The sequence below is a fragment of the Trichosurus vulpecula genome, chromosome 5, assembly GCF_011100635.1.
Source record: "Trichosurus vulpecula isolate mTriVul1 chromosome 5, mTriVul1.pri, whole genome shotgun sequence".
NCBI lineage: Eukaryota > Metazoa > Chordata > Mammalia > Diprotodontia > Phalangeridae > Trichosurus > Trichosurus vulpecula.
This window is the reverse complement of record NC_050577.1, coordinates 6,078,056-6,099,661: the sequence shown is the minus strand read 5'-3', so window position 1 is coordinate 6,099,661 and position 21,606 is coordinate 6,078,056. Positions and strand designations below refer to the sequence as shown.

Genomic DNA, 21,606 nt, shown 5'->3' with positions numbered 1-21,606 from the left:
CATATCTTCTAATGGAGGCTACATAGGATTTCAGTCTGGTCATTCAAAAAAAATTTGTGGTTGCTCTTCTTTTCCTACAAAGCACGTATTTTTAACTTTCTGTGCATGCTTGATGTAATTTTCCACCAAGACCAGGCTCCAGAAATTACAGAGCTTGAGAATGCTGGCTTGTGTGACATCCAGTTGGACAGCTGCATGACAGTGAGAGTTTTTGGTCACGGATTCAGAGAGTCACCAACAATCAAATGTGAAATGATCCAGCAGCAGGTAGGTCAGTTCCTTTCAGTATAGGGAACGTTAGCGAGGGGCTTTTTCTCTCATCCTTCCTTCCTCAGCTGCCAGTGTCCTCCCTCCCCTTATATGTCATACATATTCTTCCCCAGTAGAATATCAGCTCCCTGAAGACAGGGATTATTTGGTTTTTGTCTCTATGTCCTTGGCACTGAGCACAGTGGCTCAGTAAATGTGATTGGTTGGAAGAGGGGGTTCTGGGCTCTCAGTGTGAACACAAGATGTGTCCAATAACCTCTGGTGTTTCACGATCTTCCACATTGCCCACCCTGTTCTTTACTCACATCACATTCCATTTATAAGAAAAAACAAACCAGCTTTAAATCTGGGAGGTCATTGTTTTTAAGGGTGATTTGATCGTTATCATATTAATTCATGGTTTAACATTGCTCTTTCTCATCCATTGAATACATATTCGTTGAAGTATAGCCTAGTTAGATTTGATCTACATAGCCCCAGAAAACTAAACCAGCAGTAATTGGGAGACAAAAAGACAAAGTGGTAAAATGTAGCTTAGGGTCAGGGGAAAAAAAGCATCCTAAAAAACCATGGGAGCTGTCCAAAAATGGGAAGGGCCTCCTGAGGAGGTAGGGAGCTGCCAACCTCTCAGAAGTCTCCAAGCAAGGACTGGCTGGCCATTTGTTGGGTGTGGTCTAGTGGGTCCTTTTAAACTGATTCTAGGTTGGACTAGATGATCTCTGAGCTCCCTTCTAGCTGACATTCTGTGACCCTGAAATCATTCTAGATTAATGGAGCCAACCCATAGATAAGAATAGCATACAGCAAGGAAGGTTGCTTGTCTTTGTACCCAAGGGCAGTGACTCCCAAGAACTACAAATATTTAGAGAATTTGCCCTAACAGCCTGTGTAAATAAGCCATGAATTTATGAACTTTTGACACACTTAAAAGAAGATAGTATGTGAAACAATAAAACTCAGTAATGGAAAAAGACAGTCATGCTCACAATGGTAATTTGAGTCAGTATTCCTCCAGAGAGTGCACACTGTCTTGGTCTTGGCGAGATCTTCAGGGTGACATCAGACATCAGACATCATTTTTAGTGGTTTGCCAAGCCCAAACCCAATAGATGTATAGCTGTCTGGGAAGGTACACCAAGTACTGATTTTCTGGACTGAGGTTACTATCATTGCCTTTCTTCTGTCTCCCTGGATTTCGTCTCCTAAACACAAGGGAAGTAAAATGAAGAGTAGCTGTTAATGTCAGACTGAAGGATTGTCCTCAACACAATTGTATCTGCACTGAAAAGGCAAGAGGCCTCACACCAACATGGTGAAAGGCCCACCAAACCTCAAGGAATTCACTGCCTCCTGAATTCATTACCCTGTTCCAGTTTCAAATATCTTTAATAATGTGGCAGTTCCAATGCAGCTTCAGACAACTCTGTTAGCTGGGGTTTACAAGTCCAGTAGATGCTCTAGTGGGGGGCTCATGTGACCAGCTGTTATTCAGCTGCTCATGATGGGTTCATCCCTGCATGTCAACAAGGCTGTTGCTCCAACTCAGTCAGTCCTTCCAAGACCACTCTATCTGCCCCATGCCTTCATAACTAGACAGCAAGAGCCAACATTTTGTGTTTGCTACTGAGAGCTTCATTAGACAGTGCCAACAAATTATATCACATCTTGTCAAACAAAGGTGATCTTTTCTGCCAGTTAGGGGGGGAAACTGCCACCTCCACAGTGTTATATAGTATCAGATTCCCTAGTGTTTCAAAATGATTTATTTTTATCCCTTTATATAGATTGAGAATAAGGTTTTAAATGAAAAAATTAATATGTTTCTGAGCATAATGTGCCATAACCCATCTAAAATCTTTTCAGCTCAAGAATTTCATGAAGTGAACATTGATTCTTGTTGAAATTTCCTGTGATTAAAAAGGAGAAATACCATTTTTTAAAATTTTTTAGTATAACAGTAGCCAAGGGATCTTGGGAGCACCTATATACACAGATGTCATCTTCCAAAACAGCACATTTGTCACTTGCCAGCTGCCTGCCCATGTCCAGAAGTCACCCACAACAGATCCAAGGGGGGATGGGCCAACTGCAAAGTGGCAAGTGAAGGTAAAAAGGCAACCCCGTCCAAAAACAGATTTCTTTAAGAAAATATCAGAGACTTGGTTGTGAGATGGAGAATCCGGGGAGAACAAGCCATCTGACACATCATTTCATCATTTAAAAAAATGATATTATATTTTCGCCCAATTGTATGTAAAGACAATTTTTTTTTATTTTTTTAATTTAAATTTATTTATTTAACATATTTGGTTTTCAGCATTGATTTTCACAACAGTTTGAATTACAAATTTTCTCCCCATTTCTACCATCCCTCCACTCCAAGATGGCATATATTCTGGTTGCCCTGTTCCCCAGTCAGCCCTCCCCTCTATCACCCCCCTCCCCTCTCATCCCCTTTTCCCTTCCTTTCTTGTAGGGCAAGATAAATTTCTATGCCCCATTGCCTGTGTATCTTATTTTTTAGTTGCATGCCAAAAACTTTTTTTTTTGAACATCTGATTTTAAAACTTTGAGTTCCAAATTCTCTCCCCTCTTCCCTTCCCACCCACCCTCCCTAGGAAGTCGAGCAATTCAACCTAGGCCACACATGTATCATTGTGTATAAGCCTTCCACAATACTCATGTTGTGAAAGGCTAACTACATTTTGCTCCTTCCCAACCCATCCCGCTTTATTGAATTTTCTCCCTTGACCCTGTCCCCTTTCCAAAGTGTTTGTTTTGATTACCTCCACCCCCATCTGCCCTCCACTCCATCATCCCCCCTGCCCCTTTTATTTTTTTTTATCTTCCTCCCTCTTCTTTCCTGTGGGGTAAGATACCCAACTGAGTATGTATGGTATTCCCCCTTAGGCCAAATCTGATGAGAGCAAGGTTCACTCATTCCCCCCTCACCTGCCCTCTCCCCTCCTCCCACAGAACTGCTTCCTCTTGCCACCTTTATGCGAGATAATCCACCCCATTCTATCTCTCTCTATCTCCCTCTCTCAGTATGTTGCTCTCTCATCCCTTAATTTCATTTTATTTCTTTTAGATATCTTCCCTTCATCTTCAACTCGCCCTGTGTCTACTCTCTCTCTTTTACATATATATATATATATACACATACACATATATATACATATATACACATATAAACACATATATATACACATACATACACATACATACACATACACATAGATATATACATACATACACATTCACTTATATATATACATAAACATATATATATATATATATATGCATGTTCCCTTCAACTACCCTAATACTGAGGTCTCATGAATCATACATGTCATCTTTCCATGTAGGAATGTAAACAAAACAGTTCAACTTTAGTAAGTCCCTTGCAATTTCCGTTTCTTGATTACCTTTTCATGCTTTTCTTGATTCTTGTGTTTGAAAGTCGAATTTTCTATTCAGATCTGGTCTTTTCACTGAGAAAGCTTGAAAGTCCTCTATTTTGTTGAAAATCCATATTTTGCCTTGGAACATGATACTCAGTTTTGCTGGGTAGGTGATTCTAGGTTTTAATCCTAGCTCCATTGACCTCTGGAATATCGCATTCCAAGCCCTTCGATCTCTTAATGTAGAAGCTGCCAGATCTTGGGTTATTCTGATTGGGTTTCCACAATACTCAAATTGTTTCTTTCTGGCTGCTTGCAGTATTTTCTCCTTGATCTGGGAGCTCTGGAATTTGGCAACAATATTCCTGGGAGATTTCTTTTTGGGATCTATTTGAGGAGGCGATCGATGGATTCTTTCAATTTCTATTTTGCCCTGTGGCTCTAGAATATCAGGGCAGTTCTCCTTGATAATTTCTTGAAAGATGGTATCTAGGCTCTTTTTTTGATCATAGCTTTCAGGTAGTCCAATAATTATCTCTCCTGGATCTATTTTCCAGGTCAGTGGTTTTTCCAAGGAGATATTTCACATTATCTTCCATTTTTTCATTCCTTTGGTTCTGTTTTATAATATCCTGATTTCTCATAAAGTCACTAGCTTCCACTTGCTCCAATCTAATTTTTAAAGTAGTATTTTCTTCAGTGGTCTTTTGGACCTCCTTTTCCATTTGGCTAATTCTGCCTTTCAATGCATTCTTCTCCTCATTGGCTTTTTGGAGCTCTTTTGCCATTTGAGTTAGTCTGTTTTTTAAGGTGTTGTTTTCTTCAGTGTATTTTTCAGTATTTTTTTGGGTCTCCTTTAGCATGTCATTGACTTGTTTTTCATGGTTTTCTCGCATCCTTCTCATTTCTCTTCCCAATTTTTCCTCTACTTCTCTAACTTGCTTTTCCAAATCCTTTTTGAGTTCTTCTATGGCCTGGGGCCAGTTCATGTTTTTCTTGGAGGCTTTTGTTGTAGGCTCTATGACTTTGTTGTCTTCTTTAGGCTGTATGTTTTGGTCTTCTTTGTCACCAAAGAAAGAATCCAAAGTCTGAGACTGAATCTGGGTGTGCTTTCGCTGCCTGGCCATATTCCCAACCAACTAACTTGACCCTTGAGTTTTTCAGTGGGGTATGACTGCTTGTAGACTAACGAGTTCTATGTTCCACGTTTGGGGGGGAGGTGCCAGCTCTGTCAGACCTGCACTACTCCTTCCCCAAGAACCCCCAGCCCGGGCTGGGCTTAGATCTTCAGCAGGCTGTTGCACTCCTGCTCTGATCTGCCACTTAATTCCCCCCACCAGGTGGGCCTGGGGCCAGAAGCAGCAGCAACTGTAGCTGCCCCACCTCCACTGCCCCCGGGGATGGAAGCTGAACTGGGAACTCCTTCCACTCCCGCAGCTTTTCCCACTAACCTTCTCTGCAGTCTTTGGTGTTTGTGGGTTGAGGGGGTCTGGTAACTGCTGCAGCTCACATATTCAGGGCGCTAGGGGCCCTATCCGCCTGACTCCAAGTTTGGTTGTTCCACGCCACTCAGGTTGGGCTCTGCTCCACTCCGTTCCCAGCTCCCAGCTCCGTGTGGGATAGACCTCACCCAGAGACCATCCAGGCTGTCCTGGGCTGGAGCCCTGCTTCCCTCTGCTGTTCTGTGGGTTCTGCTGTTCTAGAATTGGTTCAGAGCCATTTTTATAGGGTTTTGGAGGGACTCGGTACAGAGCTCATTCTAGTCCCTGCTTACCAGCCGCCATCTTGGCTCCTAAAGACAATTTTTAATGTTCATTTTTTTAAAAAAAATTGAGTTCCAAATTTTCCTCTTCTGTCATTTCCCCCTCCCTGAGACAGTAAGAAATCTGATATGGTTTATACATGTGCAGACAGTATTTCGATATTAGTCAGGTTGTGAAAGAAGACACAGACTCAAAGGGAAAAAAACTACCAAAAAATACAGAAAGAGAAAATAGTCTGCTTTCATCTGCCTTCAGACTCCATCCATTCATTTTCTGGAGGCAGATAGCATGCTTCATCATTAGTCCTTTGGAATTGTCTTGGATCACTGTATTAATGAGAATAGCCAAGTCTTCATCAAATAGTACTGCTGTTAGCCTCCCAACTCTAACCCTAACCCTAACCCTAACCCTAATCCTCCGGACTCTAACCCTAACCCTCCCGACTTTGTACAATGTTCTCCTGGTTCTGTTCTTTCACTTTGTATCAGTTCATGTAAGTCTTCCCAGGTTTTTCTGAGAGCATACTGCTCATCGTTTCTTATAGCACAGTAGTATTCCATTACAATCATGTATTATAAATTGTTCAGCCATTCCTGAATTGATGGCATCCCCCCCAATTTCCAATTCTTTTCCACACAAAAAGAGCTGCTATAAATACCATTGTACAAATAGATGTTTTTTTTTTCCCTTTTTAAATTTTTTTTCATTGGGATACAGACCTAGTAGTGGTATTGCTGGATCAATGAATGCACAGTTTGATTGCCCTTTGGGCATAGTTCCAAATTGCTTTCCAGAATGGTTGGGTCACTTCACAGTGCCACCAACAGTGCATGAGTGAGCCAGGTTTCCCGCATCCCATCCAGCATTTATCATTTTCCTTTTCTGTCATATTAGTTAATCTGAGGGGTGTGAGCTTGTACTTCAGGGTTGTTTTAATTTGCATTTCTCTCATCAGCAGTGATTTGGAGCATTTTTTCATATATCATCATTCTCTCTTACAGGTTTCTAATGATGGCCATCACTTTAGTAACCCTCAGATGCTGACTATCTATGATGGTGCTTGTCAGACATGTGACCTCCATGCTGAAGGACGGTGTACATTAAAGGTGTCCCTTTATGGTTTGGGTTTATGTTCATGTTTCTATCTGAGCCGGCAACGTTCTAGCCTCCTATGCTGGTGGTCTCCCCTTCTGATCTCAGGGACGGGCTACAGTGAGTCCAAAGAAGAAAGCCTCTTGAGGCTGACAGTGGGGAGCTTTCCCCCACCCCACCACCACTCCCACATGCTCCATGATGGGGGACCTGGAAATGGTTCTCCTCTTCACCATTTAGGAGGGTGGGTTGTGTTTCCTTCAGAGACAGAGCATAGAGAAGCAGCCCAGACAGGTGAGAGTAAATGATTGTGGCCCCAGATCATCTTGGCGCTAAGGGTTTCTGTGTAGACCAGGCCATCTTCTGTGGCCAGTTTCACACACTCCTCACTGTGGGGGTACAGTTCTAGGCTTCTGCCAGACCCCTGCTTTGTACACCTGCTTGCCAGTGTGGATGCTAGCCCAGCCCAGCCCAGCATCCATCTGTTTCAGCAGGCTCTAGGGGCAAGGAGGGGCCTCAGAAGCCAACTCATTTAATCCCTTAATCATGTAAACCTGAGCAGGAATCCTCACCCAGCAATCATCCAGCCTGCATTTAGAGGCCTCTATTAAAGGGAACCCCCTGCTTAGAAAAGAGATGGCCTGTTTTAACTATGAGGCAGCCCATGTTCATTGGTTACCAGGCACCATGGGGCAACTATGGCCAAATGACCACGCACCGGCCTCAGGTCTGCCCTCTGACACATTCTGTGTGACCCTAGCCATGTCCCCTGCCCTCTCGGCACTGTAGGCAGTCCTGGTACAGAGGGTTCCCTCACTTGGGAGGTTCCTGTATCAAAGAAATCACTGTGAGGGAGCTTTTCCCCTGCGTGGCTTCTGCTCAGATGGTTTAGCTCTGCCCTGGGCACCAGGCAGGACAAAGGTCATCCCTCTTCCAAGGCACAGTCCTTCAGATAAGTGAACACTGTGACTTTTCCTGGCTCTAGCCCTCCTTCTGCCCTTCTCAATGAGAGCTACATACCCCAGCCTGGCTGTTCTCTCTCACCCTCAGGCTCCTGGCTTTCAAGATGGTGGACTGGGCAAGAGAGAATTGATGGCGTTGCCCAGAGGCGTCATCCTTGCTACACACAAACCGCTGAGATATTGACTGGGCAAATGTAACCATAGCTTCACTAGCGAGATGCCCGGGCCCAGCAGCCTTGGTCACAGACCCTTCTTGGACATTGGTCCAGTGGAGGATGGACCCTGTCACCCTCAGGATTTCAGGGATGGCCACTGAAGTCATCCCTGGGGTTAGAGGTTTAGTGCTGGACCTGGGACGTCTGATGATAATAGCTAGCACTTATAGAGTGCCTACTGTGTGCCAGGTGCTGCGCCGAGCTCTTTACAAATAGGATCTTATCTGATCTTCACCACAACCCTGGGACAGAGGCCGTTATTATCCTCATTTCACAGTTGACAAAACTGAGGGGACAAGAGCTAAGTGACCTGAACAGGGTCACACATCTAGTAAATGTTTGAAGCTAGATTCGAACTTGGGTCTGAGGACTTAGTATGGTGCCTGGCACATAGTAGGCACTTCATAAATGCTTATTGACTGACAGACAAGTCTTTTTGATCCCAGGCCTGGCCCTCTGCCCGCTGACCACCTAGCTGCGACTGTCTTCCTTCTATAGCTGAGGAAAATGAGGACCCAAAGATACCAAGATTGTAAGGGGCAGAGAGGGGATTCGAACTCAGGTCCTTGGAGCCCAGGGCTGTCACCTCATTGGCTGTTATACTATTATGTATTGTCTATCACATTTGTATGATTCAGCATCAGCCTTAGGAAAGTGCCTGGAGAAGTGACCAGTAGATTCCAGAGAACACTGGCACGTGTCTGGCTGCACAAAGATGGTGGCCCTTCCTTTCCCCCAGATGCTTCGCTTTCTGATGCCTTCCAAGGCTCTGGGGCAGCTCCTGGCTGTGAGGGGCTGGGCCTCCTGTGGGTAGGCATGCTCTCCCTTTGACAAGGAAGGAGTCAAAGGTAGGACAACACCTATCTCTGAAGCCCTGCTCCCACAAGCACATTTTCCAGATGGATCGTTTCATCCTGCCATGCGTGGCAGGGATCCCCCTGCACCCACGGGGGTCAGGAGCAGGCTGGATCATCGCCACTCCAGCCCTCCCTGGCAGGGGCCAGTCTCCTGGCTTCCTCAGGGTCCTCCCTTTGCTTCCATCTCAGGAGGCTGAGAGAAGGGCTGGGTCCTCATACTTGATAGGTGCTGGGGTCTGCACTGGCAACTAAGGTGGGGCTCCAGATGGGGCCAATGAAGGGAGGTCTGATTATATCTTCGCTCCCAAATAGGCCCAAAACCCCTAGCTACTAGGTGCTAAGTTGATGTGGGTGTGAAGCCCCCAGGGTCCTAAGGGAAGTTTCTAAGACCAGAGCCAATGGTAAGAGCCTAAGTTCTGGTGGCTCAGATGATGTCTGATGACAGCCAAAGAGGGCATAAAAAGAGAAGACAGAGCTGTTTGCTTAGGGCTCTCACTCCTGGCAGTGTGCTGATGTGGAGACTCTGGGCAGCTGCAGTTAAGAGACCTCCACCTTGTAAACCCGGATGTTCAGACTTTGTTAAACTCTGGTAACTATAAATTGAGATTTGAGTGAGACAAGGTCTGTCTGTCGATGTTTGTAATTTGTTTGTATTTGCTCTGAAGCTCAGGGTGCTGGCTTTTCCCCCTGAGCTAAGTGAATGATATTTGCATGTTGGATTAAAGTAAAATTGTTAATCCCTTAATGTTTCTTTCTTTAGTAAAGCAGATCAAAAGAATCTGGGCTTGCAGCATTCTTGTTGTTGGGCTTGTGTTGGTTTTCACCCCCACACCAGCTGTGAGCCGAATTGTTGCAACAGTTCCCAGGCTCCCCACACTGAGCTAAGATCTCTCTCTGCTGCTTCTCCTCACTGTTCTTGGTTCTCCTTTCTGGGGTCAAGCAGAATGAATCAAGCTCCTCTTCGCCAGGTTTGCAAGTGGCCATCATGTTCCCTGGTATCTTCTCTGGGCCAAGCATCTCCAGGTCCTTCACCCTGGGCCTCACTTTCTTCTGCCGGGGGCATTTGGAGGAGACCTGGCTGAGCCCTGGGGTTCCATCCCAAGGCCAGCTCCGGCCAAACCCGCTTCCCTCCACACACCCCACACTCCCACTTCACCAGCCACTACCTACCGTGGACTTCCTACAAACAACAGCCCAGTGTCTCTGGACTCCTGTGGATACATGGAAGAGAGAGGGAGGCAGCATGCAGGATTGTAAATGGGAAGGATAAGCCCCTTGTTATGTTTTCTGATATTTATACATTTACCTCTATTTCTTTAAATATTTTCACCTGTTTGAGAAAGGGCTTATTTTTGTCTAGCTCTGCAGAAATTCATATTGATTGGAAAAATTGGTTTTCTAGGACAAAGTGATCATTAGGACAGATCATTAGCAGAAGATACTTCCAAACCCAGATAATAATTGGAAGTTTTCCCCTCAGAAATGGCAATAGAAGGTTGACAGGCACATCACCTGCCTAAGGCATGCAGAGCTTCCTTGCCCTAATAGCCCATGGCCATCATTGATGGACGACTGCATCTGTGCTGATGATTTTTAATTTATATTTAGGAAAAGTATTGCTACCTCAATGGGCTCTGCTACGGAGAGGGGGAGCCCAGCCCGACGAGCCCTTGTCTGCTCTGCAGAAGTGGCCTCTCCAAGTGGACTTGGTCCATCTCTGAAGGTATGATAGCATTTGGCGACTGCTTAAGCCAGAATCGCCCTCCAAGAGGCCAGGGAACTGGGGCCGGGTGCAAATGTCACATTTCAAATGCATCGAGCCACCTCTGGTGACAATAGCAGATTTCTGTCTTCATTCTGTCCTGCCTCATCCGTTTACATGAGGAAGATAGGATAAAGGCAACCTCTTCCTGCTTGTGGCTGTGGCCACAGTGATGGGAATTTTCCAAGCTGATTTTCACACTTGCTAAGTCAACGCAATGCTGATTATCTGAGGCTCAGAACCTGCGGCTTTCCGAGCTCCCCAGCCTCCATGCTGGGCCAGTTGATTGCCAGTAAACCTCCCCTTCCCTCCCCCAGCTTAGGAGCCCAGAGAGCCGGGGAAAGCAGGAATGGCTTAGCTGCCAGCTTGGGCTGAGGGGTCCCCAGGTTTCCCCCTTCCCTGCTCTGGACTTCTGCAGTTGTGAATGGTCCCCAGGCAATCCTGAGGGGGTATGACAAGCTGCATATTTCACTCCTTCCTGCTTGCTGAGGGGGTCTGGGGACCCGGGAAGATATCTGGTGGGGTGGGGAGCAGGGGAGGGTGTCAGTTCAAATGACACCCAAAGAAATCCGATGGGTGCCATAGGACAGAGTAGGGAGATTTTCTTTTTTGTAAACTCCTCCATGCTTCTGTTGTTTTACAAAAGTGTCTGCTCTGTCACAGACAACCAACCCCCCGTGTTCCAGGAACCACAAGAAAGACTACAGACATTTTATGGGCAAAACTTTGTGTACCCATTGGTGGCCTTAGACCCAGAAGGCTCTGCCATCTTCTTTGCCTTGATCTCGGGCCCAGAGGGAGCCAGTGTCTCTCCTGGGGGCATCCTGAAATGGAAAGTCCTGTCCCAGAGTACGCAGACATTTACCATCAGCGCCGTGGATGACTGCAAGGCTGAGGCCACAGTGACCATTGAGGTAGTGACCTGGGGAGGGCAAGCTGGCTCTTGTCTCTCATTAGTGATGGTGTTGGGGGATTTTCTAGAGCACTCTAAGTTTGTGAGACCCTTCCCAAAGGTGATCTCATTCTATCCCCACATGACCCTGTTAGTGAGATCCTCCAGGGGTCACTGAACCCCCTTTTCAGGTGAGGAAGCTGAAGCTCAGGGGGACTTCACAAGCAGCTCGTCTGCTGACTCTGGTCAGGGCCATCCCCTCGGACTCCACTCACTCCACTTAACACACTCTTTCCTTAGGGACATTTAAAAAGAACAGACCCCTCGAGTGGCTTGTGGGTCAGGGCTGCCCCTTCCACTACCGACCAATACATGTCCCTGAGATGTTTTCTGGGCTTAAGAATGAGATGAGACACTTTCCTTTATCTTCCTCCGCAGGTGTCTGTGAAGCCCTGTGACTGCCTGAATGGAGGGTCCTGTATGCCCCAGGGGGACGTCCCCCAAGGAGAGGGGATATATTGGTGTTCTTGCCCGCTCGGGTTTGAAGGCACCCAGTGTGACGTGGACATCAATGAGTGTGAACCTCACCCCTGTGGTCCTGGCCAATGCAGGGATGCCATTGGGAATTACTCCTGTGAATGCCCAGCGGGGTTGACAGGTCAGCATGCTTGATCATCCTGTCTTCTTGTAGGGGCAGGGTGGTTTAGTGGGTAGAGGCTGGGCTAGGAAAAAGGAAGACCTGGGTCTGACTCCCACCTCATACACTTAGGAGTTAGGGATAGCCTTGTAAAATGGAGAAACACTGAGAAGGAAATGGCCAACTACTCCAGTATCTTTGCCAAGAAAGGTAACGTCAGATGTGACTGAACATGGGAGAGAGTTCTCATAAGGACCGGGGCCAGGAGGCTGGAGGGCCCTGAGCTCACGTTGTAGGAGAATCATTGGAAGGAACTCGGGATGCATAGAAGAATGAATGTATGCATGAACAAACAAGCATTTATTAAGCACTTACTGTGTGTAGAAGGCTGAGGATTCAGAGAGGAGAGTGGGATGGTCCTGCTCTCTGGAGCACTCTCCCTCAGTCCTTCCAGCTGTGAGATGGGGAGATAGTCCCATGTGCCATAGACGGTTGTGGTGGGGAGGAGATGAGGTAATGCTTTTGCAAACCTCACAATGTTGTAGAGATGCTGGCTTTTGCTGTTATTCTAACAGGGAGGGAACATGTTGGAGGCTTCCACTACGAGTGAGACAGAAGGGCCCAGGGGCAGTAACAGGAAGGCAGAAAGTGATGCATCTTCTTTAGAGCATGGCCATTAATTAAACTACATCAATGCTGATGTTGAAGACTGAGGGGGGGCGGCAAAGAGAGCTCTCTTGGCATATTTAAAGGGTGACCTCTTGGAAGAGGCATGCCAAAGTCAGAACCAGGAACAGGAAGATTCAGGCTCCATGCCAGGAAGGACCTCTGGATGACTAGTGAGAGCTGTCCCAGGATGGAGCGGGCACCCTCCATTCCAGGCTTCCAAGCAGAGGTCGCATGAATACGTCTTGGTGACTGTCCAGATGAACCCAGAGCTGTGTTTATTGAGAGAAGTAGCAGGTCCCGCTTGTTTACCACCCAGAAAAGGGGATTAATAATGAAAATACGATTCATTAGCCAAGTATTAAGTAAGCAGGTGCACTTCCCACGTGCCAGGTGCTGGGCTAAGGCTAGAGACCAAAGGATGGAATGAGACAGTCCATGCTGTCACGGGATTTCCATCCTAATGGAAGGCTGTAACGCATCTGCCCAAAAATGCATTGTAAGGTGGAGGGTGATCTGTCCCTGGAGAATGCTGGAGAAATCAGGGCGGGGGAGAACAATCACGTCCTGCTTCTTGGAGCTTGGTCCCTTATCCTTCAACGTTTCCACCCAGGCACAAATTGCCAGGATGACGTGGACGAATGCAGATCCGACCCCTGCTCTCCCAGACAACTGTGCGTCAACGTTCTTGGCTCCTATCACTGCGTGCTGTGTCCCAAAGACCTTCAAGGCGCTGGGGAAGCCTGCCACGGTAAAACTCTCCATTTGAATGCTGCTTCCCACAGATGGGCTGGGTGACCTGGAGCTTATCTGTCAAAACACGTTTCTCTGGCAAGTACCAGTTCCCCTAGCCAAAGAGTCTATAAAGCAGGTCTCACCTCATTTAGAGGCGGAGGGTCATAGTGGACAGTGTGTTGGTCTGGGAGTCAGGAAGACCAGGCTTCAAATAGCGCCTGGGACAGAATTCTCTGTGTGACCATGGGCTTTCTCAGACTCACTTTCTTCATCTGTAAAATCTGAACGGTGATACCAGGAGCCTTTTCCTGCAGGGTTTCAGGAGGGCTCAGCCGAGACAATGGATGGAAACGTGTTTTGCAGAATTTAGAGCACTATTGCTGATGTTACGGAAGCTGCTTTATTTTAAAATTTGTCTCCATGAGCTCTTTGCCATTGAGTAAAGGAGCTGATTTTTGTTATCTTTTAATCAATATTTAATTACACACAGTAACGATGATCAGGACTGCTTGGAAGCATAATGTGGCCTTGTCAGTCCTGACGGTGCTCATGTCAGGTCCGGGATGTGTCCCAGGGTAGAAGGCTTGGAGGCCAGCGACATCTAGGAACACACCTGGTGTCTTCCTCCCCCAGCAGGCAGATCTTTAGGAAGGGACAAAAAGCTTCACTAGAACTTGTCTAGAAACGCCCCATCTCAAAATGAGCCACATATAGACTTCAAGTTAAAGCCAATGCTCCTTAGTATGGCATTCAAGGCCTCCTGTAATTCCGCCCCATTCACTGTCCAGTCTTCTAGTGGGCCTGAGCCGGTGGCTCGAGCATCCTAGGCCTCTGCTCTCCAAATCCACCTGATGCTTCCCTCCTTCTACCCGCCCTGCTCCTCCACCCACGTGCTGTCATTTAATCAATACTTGGCCCTCCTGAATCTGCCTCCCACCCTTAGCGGCCTTTCCCCTCCATGCTGGGAGATCTCTGGGCAGGCATCCACCAGCCAGCCCTCCAGCAGGTGTAGGCAGGGGCAGATGTGGCAGGAGCCCATCGATCTCCACCGTGCATCCCTCTCCTTTCTAGACCCTCTGTGCCCAGGGATAAAGTAAATGATTGTTAAAAGCCCAACCTGTCCCTGCCTCTTGGGAAGGGCTGTTATCATCCCCTTCTCTGGGTGAGGAACCTGGGGCTCAGGAAGGGTTGAGTAAACCTTCAGGTCTCCCAGTTTGTAGGTGTCAAAGTCAGGATTTGAACTCATGTCTTCCTGGCTACAAATCCGCCATCTGTCCACTAATTCAGTGTGGCCCTCATTGGATGTTGATGCTGCAGATGCTGCAGACCTGTGGGGACAGTGGGGAATGCCTTCAGATAAAATATGACTTGATTTCTTGAGATCTCAAGTTTGAAGGGCCCCCAGATTCCGCTAGCCGCCCCCTTCCATTTGTGCCAGGGACCCCCGGGAAGCCTCAGAATCATCTGTTTGTGTGGCCAGAGCCTGTTGTTCTATTGAAGGTTAGACCTGTCTACGTATGTGGGCATGTCCCCCCACCACCTTCCCACCCCCTGCATCCCCCATGGACTGCTGGGTCCTGAGCAGAGGGTCTGGGTGGTCTCACGCAGGGCCTTGCACATGATTGGGACTGAATTGAACTGAATCTGTGCTGCTCAGGCCTGTGTGTTCTCCCTGGTCTGTGAGTCATGGCTTGGGAGTGCTTTGGGGAGGCTGGCCCAGGCATTTCGAGCCATGACCGATGCGTCCACCACAGGTGAAGCCGAGTTTACGAGTGAGCTGACATCTCATCTCGGGGTTCCCAAGGACTCCGAAGAGAAGGAAGCCAGAGGAGGGCAGAGTGAGGTGCCCCAGGAGAAAGAAGAGAAAGCACAGCCCGGGGAGGAAGGTGTGCCAGGTGAGGTTTGTTCTCAGCTCATTAAGCCGACATAGAGGACAGCCCTCTATGCTGGTGAGCAAGGCTGCCAGGGCCGGAGTCTGGGCTGCGGCCATCCAGAGAGCGGCTCTGCCTGCATGGAAAGAACATAACCCGGGGCTGGATGCTTTCTCTGCACTCTTTGGGGACACTCTTGGGTTCTCTCTTCTGGGGGAAAGGAAGCCAGCATTTATTAAGCACCTAAGCACTTACAAGTGTGATCCGAGCAGGTCCCGACAACAACCCCGGGAGGCAGGGGCTGTGGTTATCCCCATTTCACAGATGTGGAAACTGAGGCACACAAGGTGAAGTGACTTGCCCAGAGTCACACAGCTAGTGTATGTCTGAGGCTGGATTTGAACCCGGGTCTTCCTGTCTCCAGGCCCAGCTGCCTCACTGCTCACTGAGATATTGTGGGCTGAGCAAAGACTGGGAAGAGCTGTGCTTAGAACCTGTGGTTTAAAGACTAAGCAGCAATAGAGTCTGGACGTTACAGGACAGAGCTGGAAGGGACCTTGGCTGTCACCCAGCCCGATGGCCCCATTCTACAGAGGGGAGAACTGAGGCCCAGAGAGGGAAGCGAGGTGTCCGTTGTCACACAAACAAGCATTTATTAGATGCCTTCGGTGTACCAGGACCTCAGACGCCAGCTCTAGCGTCCTTTCTGCTTCCTTTTGCCTGAGAAGATGTTAAAGAATGGAATATCTATCTTCCACAATCGGCTCCTTGGACCCTGGCTCAGGCGATGCAGGAGGCCCATGCCAGCACCCAGTGTGGGTCACTCCAGAGGGAGGAAGGTGGGGCGGCAAGCCAAGGGCGGGTCATCCTCTGTTCCAGGATGACACCAGGGTCGTCTGTTTGCCCGCAGGTGTCACTGGCAGGGCCCCTCCCGCTCCACCCTCCTGGACCTCCGGCCAGTTGTCTACAGCCTTGTTTGCAGAGCCCTGGGGTGACAGTGCAGGGGGCAGGGCAGTTGGGGTGAAGTGACTTGCCCAAGGTCACACAGCTAGTAAGTGCGCCAAGTGTCTGAGGGCAGATTTGACCTCAGGTCCTCCTGAATCCAGGGCTGGTGCTCTGCTCACTGTGCCACCTCCCTGCCCCGGCCCTCCCCTCTGGAATGGGGTAGGGGGAAGGCCACAGGTTATTTGAAATATGTCAAGAACTTTGGGTTTAGCTAGGGCGTCCATGGACTAAGTCCTGAGGTGTGACCAAGGAAACTGCCACATGTTGGCTGGGCTGCTTACTAAGTGCTAATGGGTGAGGAGAGTCTGCCAGTGAGCTGAGTCCGGTCAGGCCTTAGAAGAACGGTCCGGTGGCCAGGTGGGGAGGTGCGATGGAGCAGTGAAGGTTGAGGGAGCCCTGTTACCAATCGAGAACCACTGAGTAAAACACACACACACACACACACACACACACACACACACACCCCACCACCACCAAATGAGGGGGCAAGGCCAATTGTGCAGGCCAAGAGGCTGGACCACCAGTGCTCCAGGACAGAAGGTTCAAGGACCTTCCTGCCAAGACAAACCACTTGAAGCCCTAGGCGATGATGCTTGGGGGCTGCACAAGGCAGAAAATCTTTCTTGACCCAGGAACCTGGAGCAAAACTGGTGAGGACAAAGTTAGACTCACCTAGGTCAGGGGAGAGTGGAAGGAAGGGGTGTAGAGAGTGGGAAGAAACTGCCCTGGCCCGAACTAAGTGGGGGAAGTGGGTTCAGAGGGGATGTGGGGCAGTAGTGTAGGACCCTAGGCGTCTGTATGGAGAGCAGTAGACTCACCAGTGCTCCACGCCTTCTGCAACCTCTTCCCGAAGGATGGGGACTGAGCCGAATCCTTCCTGGGCCATGCCCAGGTGATGGTGTAGTGGGCCACATTTTGTTTGGTGATGCCCTTTCCTCCCTACCCGCCTTCTCTTAGAGATTTAATCAGTCACACCCTGTTCAAACAATTAGTTTACAGTTAGCCTGGGTCAGTGTGGTTCTGTTCCCTGTTGTTTAATGAAGTTTATATCAGATGAAAAGTTATTAGTGCCAGCACAGTAACTCAGAGCCCCCAGTTAGGAAAATTCCTAACAGACAGGCTTGGCTCTGTCCTAAATTACATTTCTGGGCATCTCCAGAATGCAGGCAGTGTTGAGACAACACACTGAGTGTATGACATGAAGCTTTTGTGGGGGTGGGAGGGGATCTCTCTCTCTCTGGCCTCAGCCTGTGTTGGGGAGGCCTTGGAGGGGGGTGCTGACTGGGGCTCTTTCAGTGACTCCTTTCAGTCTATCCCTTGGGGGATTGTCCTGGTGCCAAGACATCTTCCGGCTCAGTTCGCCTAATCTCACATCCCATCATGGCTCACCTTTGTTGTCCATCATATCCCGTCCTGTGTTTCCCTGCAGGGCTTTGGATTAAAATTTCAAATACTTGAGAGAGAACATTGGGCTGTTTGTGGAGAGCAGGGGATGGGAGAAGCCTACATCCTTTCCAGGCAGCTGAGGTTCAGGGAATCTGGTGAAATCAGGGACGTGGTGGCAGCTGGGAAGCTGAGAGGGGAACCAGGAGCCCCTGTGGGGCTTGCCAGAGATGTCTTGGGTCAGGCTGGTGACTAGTGAGACCCACCCACAGGCTGGCACACACACACACACAGATACACACATACGCACACACACACAGACATGCACATTCACATATACATGTGCACGTGTGCATATAATACACATGTGCACACACAAACACACTCGCGTGTGCACACACATGCACGTACACGCATACACACCTGCACATGTGCACACATGCACATGCACACACACGCATACACACTTGCACATGTGCACACACGCACACACACACGCACACACACACACATGCATACACACACACGCCCACCTAATGAACCGGACAGAACCATTTGGGCCCTACCTAACCGCGGCCCCAGGGTGTGAGTTTAAAGCAGGACCTGTCTAGGAAAGAAAGCTTAAATGTCAAGCTCTGCATCTTTAAACTTTTAAAGCCAGGCTTACCATCTTAAGGTTGGGGAAAATAAAAAGAAAACGTGTTCCCCAAAGGGCCACAAGAGGGCGGTGGTCCACCAAGAAATCTTGGTTGGTGTTTCAATAGAAAACCTAAAAGGAGCGTCTTCACCCATTTCTAGGGAGCCTGAAGATTGGCAAAGTACTTCCCTCACTCCACCCTGGGAGGCAGGGAGGCAAATGGCATTACTTACATCTGAGGAAACCGAGGCTTGGAGGATTCAGTCATTTGTCCAAAGCCCGATTGTGACAAGTGACAAGGTGGGATTTGACCCCAGGCAGGGGAAGGAAGGCTGGGCTTGGGGTCTGGGGGCCGCTTTGGATTTCTGGCTCTTCCTCTTACCCCAGTGGCCCTGGGCAATGACTCGACCTCTTTCTGAACCTCTGTTCTTCATCTGCAAAGGGAGGGGTTTGGACTAGGATCTTGAGCTTCCGGGGACCCTCATTGGCCATCCACCCTCTCAGGCTTCCAGACGAGGACAGGAGCTTGCCCAGAGTTACCCAGGTGTGAGGAGCAGCATAGTCCAAGCCCTCCAAGGCCACCTCCCCACACTGCTTTCCATGCTGAGCCGCCATTTCCTCCCAGAGTTGGGTACCTTGTGTTGTGTAGTCTGGTTGCTAAGAATGACGGGCTAGATGGCTTTGCTCATTAGCCACAAACACATGGAGTCTCTCTGAAAGAGAAGTAGGAATATTCTATCCCCTCTCTCTGTTCCCCCCTCCCCACATGCATACACACAATGCAAACATACATATATGCACACATACATACATGTATGTACACATACACTGCCACCCAGAGTCCAGTTCCTCTGAAGTCACTTACTCCTCTTCTCTAAACTTTGGTTGATGAACATCCCCCTCTGCCCTGAAGCCTGGTCAGCTTCTCCTGACTCTGGGGGTCTGGGCCCAACTTCAGGGCCCCTCGCCTAAAACGACATGTAAACAATGAAAACGGGAAGAAGTCAGAATGTCCCATCTACAGCTGAGCCAGAAATGGGAAGAGCTTTGCTGATCTTTCACTTTAGAAACAGAGCCATCCTCCCAGCTGAGCCCACAGCTTCCCTCTGGAGAACTCCCTCCTTCGGGCTCTTCAGGCATTTAACCACCTGGACAGGAAGGCTTCCGTCATCCTGGGAGTAATGCCACACACTTCCCAGGGGTGCTGTGAGGGTACAATGAGGTCCTATTTGTAGAGCACTTGGCAAACCTTTAAGAAACGTAGGGACATGGCCCATTGCTGGCTGGGCACTCCCAGTCCTGACACTGCCCACCCACCTAGAAATGGGCTTGTTCTCTGCTTCTTCCCCAGCCAGTTCTCCACCACAATCCTTACCTGACGTTTTAAATGGTTGCCTTGTCATGTTATTAACTCTTGTGCCATCTTTTCCTGTGTTTCTTTTCTCCCCAAAGAGAGTAGAAGGTCTTTGAGGGCAGGGCTCGTGTTTTTCAGTCTGATTGCCCACCTCTATGGATGGCCTCACGGTGGGCTGGAGGTGCCCCAGGCTGCAGCAGCTGTAGAAGGATCTGCCATGTGGAGAAGAGTAAGGGGACCCTAAGGGTGGCTGTTGTCGGCAGACCAGCTGTGCTGATGCCTCAAGGCTTGTTGTCAGTACGGCTGCAGGGGGATGGATTTTTTAGCTGTGACAATTCTGAAAAGATGGTCTAATGATGATGATGATGATGACATTTCTGTAGGGCTTTATTGTTTGCAAAGTCTTTTCCAGATCTTACTTCATTTGTCAACTCCCAGTGCTTAGCATAGTTCCTGGCACATACTTGGTGCTTAATAAATGCTTCATTGACTCGCCTCACTTAACCATAGCGGGGGTTAAATCTGTATTCATCGGCCACACCTGGGAAAGGTGGAGGAAAGACCAGGAGTTTTGGTATAAGAATATTACCCTCAGACAGTGTGCTAAACACGTGATTCTGAAGGCGAGGGCGGGGGGCAGGGGGTGACCCTGCTTGTCACTGACCCTAGAGAGCTTCACGTTGTCCTTCTATAGAACGAGGTGATTATGCCTTCAGCCCTCCTTCCAAGTGTTCTCGGGAGATGCAGGCGAGGGGACTCTGTAAAGAACTTTTCAAACTTCAAAGCCTTTTGTAAATGCCAGGTTTCCTTAAATAACAGGACTCCTGAAGTGCTGGATGGAGTAAATGAACGTTAAGTGCCTGGCTGTGGGTTTTGTTTTTTATTTTATATGTAGCGTTTAAGCCACGGTCCTCTGAGCAGCCCTGGGCACTCGGCATCACCAGCTTTCCTCACCTTCCACCATCTGTTGAAGAATCCATGGCCATGACCAGCCGCCCTTCCAGGGTGTCCCTCTATCAGTCCTTTGTGGCTCTGAAGGCTACCCAGCTCTCTGTGACCACAGCTGTGGATCCCAGCCTGACTGCCAGCAGCAGCCTGGACCTGAGGTGGACCCTGGCTGAGGATGGCCACTCTCTGACAGCCAGCCCAGACCCTTCCCTAAGCGGAACGAGTCCCATCCAAACACAGGCGGGAGCCTCCTGGACCTCAAGCAGCCTCTGGAAGGAGCTGTTGGGAGCTGGTCCCAGCACAGTGACCATGCCACCAGTGATGCCTAAGAAGGACCAGAGCTCCACCAACCCTGGAACAGCCAAGCCGCTCACCTGTGCCGACTCCCCTTGCTTTCCGGGTGTGCCCTGTGCATCAGCCCTTGATGGAAGCTTCCAGTGTGGCCGCTGTCCCTTCGGTTACTATGGAGATGGGGCAGAGTGCAAAGGTAGGATGGGCCTGCACTGTCTCCACTTTCCCTCTCCCATTCCTTCCACCTACTGAGTCTGCAGGAGAGGAGCCCTGGGAGGGTGGCAGGAACACACAGACAGGTCCGCCTTCTCCTCAGTGATGACCAGAGCTGGCCTTCACACAGGGCACTCTCTCCCTGGTGTAGCCCAGATCCCTGGGGAGACAGGCTCTTGAGGTGACTGCAGCACCTTTTTACAGGGGAGAAGGTGAGTTTCTAAAAGGTTCCACAGCTGGGAAAGACAAAGAGCACGATTGGAGCCCTGCTTCCTTTTGGCGCCAACTCTACCCACTGCCTCCTAATGGTGACACCAGGCTATATGGTCACTTCTTTACATAAATCAAATGAGAGAATGCGTGTAAAGCGCCAGTGGCCCTTGGCATGGCGTATACATGTTAGCTATTTTGGTTTGTGTTACTGTCCCTCTCCTCTAGAAGCCAGCGGCAGGCTTGATTGCCAGTGGTGCCTATGACACGTCCCCCACCAACACCTTGGACTCAATGACGGCCATTCCATCTCCATGGCCTTTGCTAACACAGGGAACCTATCTTGTTCTGCTGATTGTACTTAGGCAACCTCAAGATTGGGGGCATTGAAGACTGGTTTGGCATGGTCTCCCTGCTGCCATCTGCTACCCAGAAGCAA

The 21,606-nt window shown here is 49.0% G+C and overlaps 1 protein-coding gene across 1 annotated transcript in view; it reads left to right on the top strand.

Annotated features, from left to right (window-relative positions):
* VWDE (von Willebrand factor D and EGF domains) overlaps positions 1-21,606 on the top strand; it is a 53,715-nt gene that overhangs the window by 23,652 nt on the left and 8,457 nt on the right. The window contains exons 12-22 of the mRNA XM_036759391.1: positions 131-267; positions 2,221-2,376; positions 6,439-6,543; positions 10,172-10,286; positions 10,989-11,239; positions 11,656-11,875; positions 13,134-13,271; positions 15,010-15,150; positions 16,037-16,146; positions 18,656-18,782; positions 20,479-20,940. Of these exons, the coding sequence (XP_036615286.1) occupies positions 131-267; positions 2,221-2,376; positions 6,439-6,543; positions 10,172-10,286; positions 10,989-11,239; positions 11,656-11,875; positions 13,134-13,271; positions 15,010-15,150; positions 16,037-16,146; positions 18,656-18,782; positions 20,479-20,940 (1,962 nt within the window). The remainder of the gene's footprint in view (positions 1-130; positions 268-2,220; positions 2,377-6,438; positions 6,544-10,171; positions 10,287-10,988; positions 11,240-11,655; positions 11,876-13,133; positions 13,272-15,009; positions 15,151-16,036; positions 16,147-18,655; positions 18,783-20,478; positions 20,941-21,606) is intronic.